We start from the raw sequence: 12,305 nt of genomic DNA on the forward strand, positions 1-12,305 counted from the left end.
CTGATCTCTTTTCTATCTGTTCTCATATAATTTTTCATGTAGCTAGACATCTTGCATGATTTAATTCTTGCTTTGTATTACTTTATTACTTAAGTCTTTGCCATATAATTTTATATTCCTGTTATTTGCAACTTACACTGGCATAAAAATATTGAATTACATACAAAATCCTATTTTGCTGTCATTATGGGAAAAGGAGCAAGACCAAGTCATTAGAGTTCTGTGCATTCAGTGATCTGGTTTCTTGTAGAATGCAGTAACTCCTGAACTGTCAACACACTTTAAACCATTATAAATATTGAAACTTCCCCAGGCTGCTGAATAAGGTCCCTTTTTCTGCCTGTTTACCAGATGGGATAGAAGACAGTGAGGAGCAGGAAAAGCAGAGTGGGAACCTTCTCCTTTTCCAGAGGAAAGAGCCAGAAACTTGTCACTATTACTCAGGTTGTAAAGTAGATGGAAAAAAAAATTCCCCAAAGATTCTTGTTCTGAGCTAGGAGCCCTCTCTTTCCTGCCAGTTTAGAAGCCTTGGATTGTGTCCTAAAGACAACATTTCTGCTCCAGTCTTGTCAGCCTTTTTATCCTACAAAAAAAATACCTTGAACAACTACCCTTTTAGGCTGAGAGGGTCCACAAGAAGTGTTACTTGAAACTAGAAAATAGAATTCCTTTGTAGCTAAGACAGTAAACACAAGAAGGGTAAGGTTTTTGTTTTGTTTTATTATATTATTAAAATTTATATTTTCACTGTTTCTGCTGGTACTAATGAGGCCAAGACATTTGTCAGCTTTTCTTTTTCATAGTGACAAACACACCCTTCAACTGAGGCAGCTATTTAACTGGATAGATAGGTCAAAACAAGCAGTTTTTTAGGCACTTGGTATATGCTAGGAACTGTGCTAAGTGCTTGGAATGCAAATACAAGTAGAAAAAAAGTCAGTGCCTCCCCTCAAGGAGCTTACACTCTAATGAGAGAAGATAGTACATAAGAGGTTGGGAGGAAAGTCCTAGGAGAGGATGGGTGATCTTGATTACAAAGGAGCCTAAGGGAGGGAAGTTATAGATGGAGCAGCATGATTTCTGTCTCCCTTTCTTCCTCCCCATTCCTTCATTATTGGTAAAATACCTTATCTAGCATTTTGTATCATACTGTTTGGTGTACATGTAATTTCATATGTGATAAGATCTTTGAGGCCAGGTTCTGTCATTTTTATTTTTACATTCCTTGCATTACAGTGCCTTGCACATAATAGGCACTTAATAAATTTGCGTTAAATTGTGGAATTGAAAGCTCTGTTGATAGAGATTCGGTAGGGAGAGGTAATGAAGTAGATGCAGTAAGAAATTGCTGAGCCCAGTGACAATAGACTGGGGTTCTGGTTTTGCTGCTCACAGTGGTTTTGGTCAAGTCACTTTACTTTCCTAAGCCTCAGTTCCCTCATGAATGAATGACATGAGCTTTCTGAATCGTCTGATTTCCAGCATGCCTGATGTCTCTGAAATTGTACACTTAATGAACTTCATTTGCCTCACTTGTAAAATGGAGCTAGTGCTTTAGCTTACTACTTACCGGAGCTGTTGGGAGGATCACATGGAATGATAATGAGCATGAAGGTGGCCATATAGAATTTAGAGCTGAAGGACACCTGAGAGATCATTTTGTCTAATCCCCGTTTTAGAAGTGGAGAGATTGAGGTCCCTGAAGCAGAAGTCTTTGTCCGGCGTCACACAGTGGGGCTGGGATCCTGATCCACCAATTCAGATGTCAGATCTGGGGCTCTTTCCCCTGTACTGGATTATATCAGGAAGTACTTTGAAAAATTCAAGTTCTGTACAGATTTAAGGAATCATCATTACAATCATCAGCATCAGATGTGAACAATTGGACTCTATTACCTCTGGTTATTGTGTTTTCTGAATTATTTTTCAGTGATTTCTTTGCTTTTTTGTGGGTGTTAAACTAGGGTGAAAGGAACTAGACAAGTGTCTGAAGTATGTAAAATGGCAAAACTAAATGCATTTTCCTGTGCTGAATACTCAACTAGGTCTGTTCTTTTTATATGTTCATAAAAGTATCCTGTTTTGGGGAAGAAACCTTATAGTTTGTTTGTTTTCTCCCTCAACAGGAAGCCTTTCCTTGGCAGAAGTAGCAAATCAGTTAGATAAAGAAACTCTGCAAAGATTAAAAAGAGAATGTGGAGGCCTCCAAACCCTGCTTAAGAACAGCCATCAGGTATTTGAAGGTAATGATGTGTGTGCCATTTAAATTACGTTGTTTTAAGTTAAAACATTTCGGAAAATAAACTGTATAGGCAGCATGATAGATAGAGCGTTGGACTTGTAGTCAGGAAGACCGGAGTTCGAATTCTTCCTCAGACTCTCATTACCTGTGTTTCCCTGGGCAAGACCTTACCCTCTCCCAGCTGGAGTTTCTTCATTTGTAAAGTGGGATAGTAATAGCACCCACTTCAAATGAGTTAATGTATGGAAATTGCTTGCAAACTTTAAAGAGCTATGTAAATCCTAGCTATCATTATTATTATTATCATTATTAGTAGCATTATCAGTGATAATATTATTTTTATTGATGATGATGATAAAAATTACAAAGTCCTGTGCTATGCATATAGGAACACATGAAGATTATTGTGGAGCAAAAATAAATCCAACCAAAGATGACAAAAAAGCAAAATGCAACATTAGATTAAGGAGGGGAAATCTGGATTCACTTGACATGCACCTTAGATTTTGGGAAAAGAGATTTCAAACGTTTCAGGGGGAAAATAGGCCCATCAGCTAAAAGGCTACAAGGGAAGTCAGCTCAGGAAGATGTTCAAGAATGAAATTCTGAAGACAGAAAGTGAAACAGTTCTAATAAGGTAGAAAAAATGGGATTTGTCTCAAGAAACCGATGTGGATGCACAGGGTACTCACCAACCAACTTAAATTTTAAAAAAGAAATATAGAGAAGGAAATGCGACCAGGTAACAGAGTATGAATCTAAGAATGTTAAGATCCCAAAAGATCATGACAGGGTAAAGCCTTGGGTTTAGTCTAATAAGATGAAATTCAACAGTACATGTAGGTACAAAACATTTTAAATAGCAATTGTTCTGAAAAAGATCTGGGACTTCTAGGATATTGCAAGTTCAGTATGAGTCAGAGGGGTTATGTGGCAGCCACAAAGATAATGCAATATTGGGATCCATTAGAATAGTATAGCTTCCAGGGAGAGGGAAATAATGATCCCACTGTACTCTCACCTTGCCATACCATACCTGGAATATTGTGTTCAGTTCTGGGTGCCTTAGTTTAAAGAGACAGATGAGCTGGAGAGTATGTAGAGGAGGGCGGTCAGGATTGTGAAGGGCCTTGAGACCACGTCACATTAGGAGCTAAGTGTGCTTAGTCTGGACAAGGGAAGATTCAGAGGGGACCTGAGTTTAGGGATGTGAAAGGCTGTCAGGTGGAGGAGGGGGAATTGGGCTTGTTTTGTTTGGCCCCAGAGAACAGAACCAAAAACACTGGGTGGAAGTTATAGAGCCCTAATTTAAGCTGCATGTCAGGAAAAACTTCCTAACAGATCAATCAGAGCTAGCCAGTAATGTACAGACCAGCTCCAGAAGTGTGAGCTTCCTCTCGTGGGAGGTCTTCAAGAGGAAGCTGTGTGATCACTTATTGCTTATGCCATAATAAGGATTGCTTTCATGTATGGGTTGTAATGGATAGCCACTCATGGCCTTTCCAACTAACAAAATCTGGAATCATCAGGTCTGATTTCTACCTAGTATATGAAATCTCAAATGAAGAAGAAACTGTAGGGAGGGAGATTTTGACTCAACATAAGGAAGAACTTCTAGTAATATGATGCGTTTAAAATTGTAATTGGCTTTTTGCAGGGGTGGTGAGTTTCCTAGTTACTAGAAGTCTTCAAGTTAAAGCTGGTTTGTTGGGAATATTACAGACCAGATTCATAAAATGGGTACAATTCAAGTTTGATGATTCCTGAGATCCTTTCCAGCATTGTAGTTCTAGGATTTTATGATACTCTCAGGAATGCAATACAAAAAATACGGGTGTTTTTTAAGGTTTATACAATAGCATTTTCCTCAAAACAACCCTAAGGAATAAGTAGTACAATTACTATTCCTGTTTTATCGGTGATTTCTTTTGTTGGCTTGTGTAAGTACTTGAGGCATGTCTGTGCCAAGAGTATAATAAGAAATCAGGACAATTGTCCCAGGTCCTGTACTTTGGGGGCCCATGTTCTTGTTTACTGAACAGATTGACTTTACCACCTGATGCAGTCTCAGCAGCTTGGTGTATTGGAAAGAGCCCTAGATTGGAAGTCAGGAGACTGATTCACATGTCAGCACCTCTGCTTACCAGCGGTGTGACTACAGGCATGCCATTTAGCATTTCTAAGTTTAGTTTTTTTATATAGAATGGTCACTACATTTTACTTTCTAAAGGGGCCATGTTGGGAAAGAAATCTTGTTGCTAACAAAAATAGTTCTTATCCTTGGTGCAAAATAAACAAATATATAAATAAAGTGTGCTAGTCCTGCCCTCTGGATTAGGTGAAACCAGTTTAGTTGCTTTCACATGAATAGCTTCCAACTCTTTGAAGACAATAGTCAAGTCACTACATAATTTTTTCCTCTGGTCCAAATACCCCCAGTTCCTTTAATCAATCAACATTTAACATACTTTCTACTCCACATACCATTCTCTTCACTCTCCTATGGACATATACATGGAAGCTTTATAATGTCCATTCCAAAGTGTGGCAGCCTGAAGAAGACAGTGCAACTATTACATCTTTCCCTTTGAACACTCAATTTTTATTAATTTAGCTCAAGGCCTCACTAAAGTCCTGCTCTAATGTCTCATCATGCCACCAAGGTGACTTTCATTTCTTTGAAAGAGATGCTAATGGATGGCAAGGTCTGTAATTCTTTAAAGCTAGAGAGGTGACAGGCTATCTTTCTACTATCCAAGGACCAGCTAGTTAAGTTAGAAGAAAGGTATTCCTCACCAGAATACTGACCCACAGGTAGTGATTTTTTTTTAATCTGTAGTGACTTGTGAGGATAGTTAATTATGTCACAGAGTGGTTGTAATTTGTATCATTGGAAGGAATACCCACATTGATCTCATAGGCTATCCTGGCTGCCACATCACATTGCTGATACTTGTACAACTTGCTATCCCCTAGAAATCATAGATCTTTTTCACAAGAATCGACTTCTAGTTGTCTTCCCTATTCTGTACCTATTCTTTCATTGTTTTTATTCCTCAAAGGCAAGGCTCTACATTTATTCCTTTCTTTTCTCTTTTCTTTGAGACTGACCATCTCCCTGTCTTGCCCAGGATGGAAGTGCAACAGACACTCACAGGCCTGACCCCGCTACTGATTGATTGACACGAGAGCTCTGTTTGGCCTTCTTTGTGGTCCAGTCTGGTGTACCCCTCCTTAGGCGGCCTGATGGTTGTCCTCTTCTTGGGGCTTACTCCCTATGTTGGTGTCAGACTTAGTACAGACTGCTGTATGGCCATACCATGATTTCTCTCCTAGTAGATCCCCAGCCTCTTCAGTATCAGGGACACAGGCATGTGCTACCATACTCAGACACATTTATTCCTATTAAGTTTCTTTTTTTAGTTTCAGCCTGTTCTAATTTTACAACATTTTATTTTGGTTGTGCAGCTTTGGCTGACAACTGAACAGCTTTCCCTCCCAGCTCTGTGTTAGCTGAACATTTGATAAACACGCGATCTATGTCTTCACGTTTGTGGTAAAAACCAAACCCTTGTGGCAATTTCTTAGAGACCTCTTTCCCTGTTGACAGTTGACTCAGTGCATTTTGGATTTGGTCAGTCACCTTGTCTCTCTTCTAACTGCTCTGGCATCCAGGTAGTATTTTCTTCTTGTCCATAAGAATATCTTGAGATACCTTTTCAGATGTCCGGCTGAGCTCCAGTGTAATCTGTTCACTCTATTTCTTGATCTGTTCATCTAATCAAAAAAAAACACAAAAAGTTCAGTATGACCTGTCCTTAATGAACTCACACCTGCTCTTAGTGATCACCTTTTCCTTTTCCGACTGTCTCATTCTAGAATTTTACCAAAAATCGATTTCAGTATCATTAATTTATACTTTGAAGTGGAAAAAGTCCCACTCCAGTGTCTCAGCATGATGTGGAGGTTACCTCAGGTTCTCATAAACTATATGAGTGGAACATAAGTTCTATCTAGCAGGTGACACCAAGCTGGTAAAACTTCAAGTCCAGTTCTGGTGACAGATTGTGTCTGCCGTCCAAGGATCAGCCTGACTGAGGGCAGAGAGGCACCTCACCAGAAAATTGGTCACTTGTGGCAAACCATGAAACAAAGCACAATGTAAAATGACTTTGTTTTGGGTGGCCTTAGTCTTCAGCAATAACAGCAGTGGAAGCAGAGGGTTGAGAGTGCTAAGAATCACATAGATTTTAGACTAATGATAAAGATGAATGTAACAACCCTTTCTAAATGTAAGATCCTTGTCCAAAAACCATTGAGTTGACATACTTCTGGAGGGGCTGAACTATGGCAGTGTTGACATTCTCACTACAAAGTAAATTTAAAGATGTAAGAAAGTGGAAGCCAAATGGAAAGATGCCTCGTAGGTTCTCCTTTGGGCACCTAAAGGACAGTGATGTGGTTATGGCAGGTATAGGCAGATTGCAATATGTTACCAATGCTGACTTGTGAAAGAAGCAGCATAAAAAATATGCAGTGACTATGTAATCAGAAAAAGAAGTGGATCAGCCTTGTGATAAGAGTGAGAGATAGCAGCTGCCCTGGTGCATTAGGAGGGTGAGAGATGGAGAGGAATGCTACTAGCACATTGGGCAGATCTGTTTAGGATTTATGAGAGTACAGAGACAAAAAATATCACAGCATGAGGATGGGTTTCATCAGTGAAAACATGGAAGCATAGTGTAAGTGTTGATTTTCCTGACTTTTTAAAATAAAGATTTTTTTTTTCTAACTCTGAGACACCTCTCACGAACCATGATTCCTCAAGGATCGCAGACAATGTCTTACCAGTCATGTCTGCCAGTTTTTTTCGTACCTTGGAATGTAATTCACCTGAACTAAGTGACTGGAACACACTAAGGGCAGCTTGGTGCACCCTTACCTTCTGCTTACTCTTAACCATTTGTGTTTCTGCCTCCCCAGTCGAAGGATCATTCTCCTTGGCATAAACAACAGAATTAAAATGGGAGTTAAAATAGTTACATGTAGTTTCCACAAGCAAGGTTTTTATCCTCTTCTTTGTTTAAATCTTATATACTTTGTGTTCTTTTCCATTTATTTCACACCTCAACTCAGGTCTGACTTTAATGCTCTTCTTACAATATCTCAGTTATCTTGCCATTCTTTTGCATTTTGTCCTTTTACCTGCCTGTGCTTCCATCACTTGTAAAATCAGCTTACATTTATATATCACTTATGTTTTTAAATGTTTTAGTTGGTGAACTACCGATTGATCACATCAGCTTCTTTAGACATTTCCCTTTATCTTCATTAGAAATAATTTTGTCTTGAAAGCCACCTCATCACTTTTGAGCCAGCTTTCTTTTTAGAGTCTTAACAGTCTACCTACCCTTTCTTTGAGCTCTTTAAAATCTTTTCCCATAAAGTATTAAGTTACTAGGCTCAGCATTTCTCTCATCTGTCACAGACCCTCAGAAGGCCAAATTGGTGTATTACCTCCCAAGATTCCCATCATCTCTGTTTCACTAATCAGTGAAATTCCTTCTTGGACAGAATCAGGTCCAGAGTGGCAGTTCCCTTCGACTACTTTCTCTGCCTTCTGAAAGATGAAACTATTAGCTTCCTGATTTTACCAAATAAAACTCCAGGAGATGTCCGTGTAGTGAAAGTCACCTATCCCAACTTATACCTCCATACCTGTTTTGTGTCAAAAACTCACCACCTGCTGCTTCCTCTTAGTTACTTGCTGTATCTTCAGTATAATATAGTCCATGGTATCACTGACTAGCTTCTGCTTATTCCTTTGATCCTTTGGTTCTTATCCAAAAGCCTTGTAGTACCCTACCTCTCCCTCAGGTTTGTGGATTGCTACATGTGTCTCTGTTATTGTCTGACACTTGTCTCACATCATCCCACAGTCATTCCTCCCTTTGTAGAAAAGCCAATCCACTTGTGTGTTTATTTTTCTTTTAAAATTTTTGCAGCAATATTTATTAGAGAATTGGTCTATATTTTTCTTTTTCTGTTTTGGCTCTTCTTAGCTTAGTAATCAGCACCATATTTGTGTCATAAAGGGAATTTGGTAGGACTCCTTTGCCTGTTTTCCCAAATAGTTTATAAAATATTGAAAAAATTGTTCTTTAAATGTTTGGTAGAATTTACTTTTAAGTCCATCTTATCCTGTGGATGTTTTCTTAGAGACTTCATTGATGGCTTGTGTAATTTCTTTTCCTAAAATAGGATTATTTAAGCATTTTATTTCCTCTTCTGTTAATCTGGGCAATTTATATTCATCTATTTCACTTGGATTGTCAGATTTATTGGCATACAATTGGGCAACATAGCTTCTAATTATTGCTTTAACTTCCTGTTCATTGATGGTGAATTCACCCTTTTCATTTCTGATACTGGTAATTTGAATTTCTTTCTTTTTTTTAAATAAAATTAACCAATGTTTATCCATTTTATTATTTTTCCCCCCATAAAACCAGCTTTTGGTTTTATTTATTAGTTAAATAGTTTTTATACTTTAAATTTTATTAATCTTTCCTTTGATTTTCAGGATTTCCAGTTTGGTGTTTAATTGGGGATTTTTAATTTGTTCTTTTTAAGGATTTTTTTTTTAGCTGCATGCATGCCCAATTCATTGACCTTTTTTCTCTATTTTGTTGATGTAAGCATTTAGAGCTATAAATTTTCCTGTTTGGCTGCATCCTATAAATTTTGGTATATTGTCTCATTATTGTGATTCTCTTTGATGAAATTATTGTTTCTGTGATTTGTTCTCTGACCCACTCGTTCTTTAAGATCAGATTATTTAGGTTCCAATTAGTTTTTAATCTGTCTTTCCATGGCCTTTTATTAAGTGTAATTTTTTGTTACATAATGATCTGAAGAGGATGCATTTAATATTTCTGTCTTTCTACATTTGAGTTTGAGGTTTTTATTCCCTAATACATGCCCAGTTTTTGTGTAGGTGCCATGTGGCACTGAGAAAAAGATTTATTCCTTTCTATCCCCATTCATTTTTTTCCAGAAGTCTATCATATATAACTTTTCTAAAATTCTATTTACCTGCTTAACTTCTTTCTTGTTTATTTTGTGGTTAGGTTTATCTAGTTCTAAAAGGGGAAAGTTGAGATTTCACTCGAGTATAAGTTTACTGTCTATTTTCTCCTGTCATTCATTTAACTTCTCCTTTAGAAATTTGTGTATGTATGTGCATATATTTATTATTTTTATTACTTCTTTGTCTGTAGTACCTTTTAGCAAGATGTAGTTTCCTTCCTTGTCTCTTTTAATTAGACTTATTTTTGCTTTTGCTTCATCTGAGATCATGATTGCTACCCGTTTTTTTTTTTTTTACTTCAGCTGATGCATAATTTATTCTGTTCCAGCCTTTTACCTTTACTCTGTGTATGTCTCTCTGCTTCAGATGTGTTTCTTGTAAACAACATATTGTAGAATTCTGGTTTTTAATCCACCCTGCCAACTGAGTGTGTATGTTATTCACTCTTTGAGCCAAATCCGATCAGAGTAAAGTTCAAACGATGCTCACCTCCCTCCTTTCTTTTCTTCCACTGTAATAGGCCTTTCATGCCTTTTCATGTGATATAATTTACCCCATTCTGTCCCTCCCTTCCTTCTCCCAGTGCAGTCCTCTTTCACCACTTAATTTTTTTATATCATTCCATTAAAGTCAACTTATACCTGAAACCTCTATCCATGTATACTCCTATCTGCCCTAGAGATACAGTTCTTCAGAGTTAAAAGTTATCATTTTCCTGTGTATGGATGTAAACAGCTAAACCTTATTGAAAAACACTTTTATGCTTCTCTTGGGTTTTGTATTTGAAAATCAATTTAGCTCTGGACTTTCCATCAGTAAGGTTTGAAAGTCCCCTTTTTCATTGAATGTCCATTTTTCCCCCCTGATTATGCTCAGTTTTGCTGATTCTTGGTTGTAATGTAAGCGCCTTTGCCTTCCAGAATATCATATTCTAAGCCCTCTGTTCCTTTAATATAGAAGCTGCTAAATCCCCTGTAATCCTGACTGTGGCTCCTGAATATTTGAATTGTTTCTTTTTGGCTGCTTTGCAGTATTTTCTCATTGACCTGAGAGGTCTGGAATTTGGCTTTAATATTCCTGGGAGTTTTCATTTTGGGATCTCTTTCTTGAAATGCTCGATGGAGTCCTTCAATTACTATTTTATCCTCTGGTTCTAGGTTATCAGGGCAGTTTGTCCAGGCTCTTTTTCTGATCATAGCTTTCAATAATTCTTAATTTATTAATTCTTAATAATTCTTAAGTTATTTCTCCTAGAGACCTTATTTTCCAAAGAGCTTTTTGGGAGAATGTTTAATAAAGATCAGTCTGCTGCTAGGGACACAATGTCTTACTAGGATCATAGCACTGAAGTATGTGTTATGTATTTTTAATTATTTTTATTTATTTTGTTAAATATTTCCCAGTTACATGTAAAAATTTTTTTTACAATCCTTTTTTAAAATCTTGAGTTCCAGATTCTCTTCTTTCCTTCTTCTGTACCCCCTTTTTGAGAAGGCAAGCAATTTGATATCAGTTATACATGTGAAGTCCTACAAAACATTTCCATATTAGCCATGTTGCAATAGAAAGCACAACCAAAATACAACAATAAAAATAAAGTTAAAAGGAAGCATGCTTGAGTCTGCATTCAGACTCCATCAGTTTTCTCTCTGGAGGTGGATAGCTTTTTTTTCATCTTGGGTCCTTTGGAATTGTCTGGATCATTGTCTTGATCAGAATGATTAAGTCTTTTGCAGTTGGTCATCCTTACAGTGTTGCTGTTACTGTGTGCAATGTTCTCCTGGTTCTGTTTGTGAAGTATGGGTTTTAAAAAGAAATTCAAAGCCCAATTCACATAGCCTCTAGTTGTGTATGCAACAGAAATATTGAGCTAGATTTTTAAAACATTCTTTTAATTTTCTCCTCACTCCCCCTAAGGTTTTTAATCTTGGCAATATTTTAGGTGAATCTGGGCCAATGTTACGGTTTCCAGTGAAAGCCAGGAAGGGCTTGGTTGCTTTGGCTGTGTTTCATGTGGAGTCATTGGATTTGTTGGAATAAAGAGGATAAAACAGAATGCACAAGGAATACCTAATCCCAGCTAACCTCAAATGGTCCCACAAAATTGGTTCAACCACATCTCCTTGACTGAGGGAGCCAGATTTCTTACACACAAGCTAAGACCACCTTAGGGACTAGACTTTCCCAGAATGTGTATATTTTTAGCTTTTTATAAATAACAGCATATGTAAGCATTCTGAATATTTAACATCTATTTTACATTCCATCTCTGTGCCTTTTCCGTAGCCATATCTTCTCTCCTCATCTCTGCTTCTTATAATCCTTAGCTTCCTTTCAAGTCTCAGCTCGGGTACCATCTCTGTGAGCCTTTCCTAATTTACCCACCCCCACCCCGCCCAACACAAGTTATTAATACAGTCTGCTTCCTCAAATTAAATTTTGTTGATTTATATGTTTATTTATGTACATATTGTATGTCATCTTTCATCCTCCATGGCTCCCCCTCTCCCCAGTGTCCCTTGAAGAGTAAGTTCCCTTTTGGCAAGGATTATGTTATTTTTATTTTTATATTCTCAGTGACCATCACAGTGCCTAACACAATGGTGCTTTGAATAAATACTTGCTAAATTGAATTGGTTAGTTTTGTTTCCTTTAGTGAATTATTGTGTATTTGTGTCCTCTGTTGGCCAACCTTCTGGGTTAGGCCCCTTGAGCTGAGCTGGTCAATAACATAGCTAGTGTCAATAAATTTGTGCTTGAAGCCTCTTGAGCTTTATAGGCCTTGCCAGAAATTATGGCTCCTACAGGTATTCTGTTCAGGATCCCAAGGCCGCCTTTATGCTGCATTGTGGCACTGAAGGAGAGTTTGGATTGTGGCATTTTGACTTCTTAAAACCGGTATTCAAAGAAAGTCAAAGCAATCCTTTAGCCAATGCAAGTAGTCATCCCTTTTCATTCACTTAAGAACGTTTA

At 37.6% G+C, this 12,305-nt stretch overlaps 1 protein-coding gene across 2 annotated transcripts in view; it reads left to right on the top strand.

Annotated features, from left to right (window-relative positions):
- The window catches only part of TRMT44 (tRNA methyltransferase 44 homolog), a 47,477-nt gene that overhangs the window by 33,682 nt on the left and 1,490 nt on the right, over positions 1–12,305 (top strand). Inside the window, exon 10 of one of the 2 annotated variants that reach the window (XM_036765639.1) lies at positions 2,127–2,243. In XM_036765639.1, the coding sequence (XP_036621534.1) occupies positions 2,127–2,243 (117 nt within the window). The remainder of the gene's footprint in view (positions 1–2,126; positions 2,244–12,305) is intronic. The other variant, XM_036765640.1, reaches the window with a different exon arrangement.

Source organism: Trichosurus vulpecula, chromosome 6, assembly GCF_011100635.1.
Source record: "Trichosurus vulpecula isolate mTriVul1 chromosome 6, mTriVul1.pri, whole genome shotgun sequence".
NCBI lineage: Eukaryota > Metazoa > Chordata > Mammalia > Diprotodontia > Phalangeridae > Trichosurus > Trichosurus vulpecula.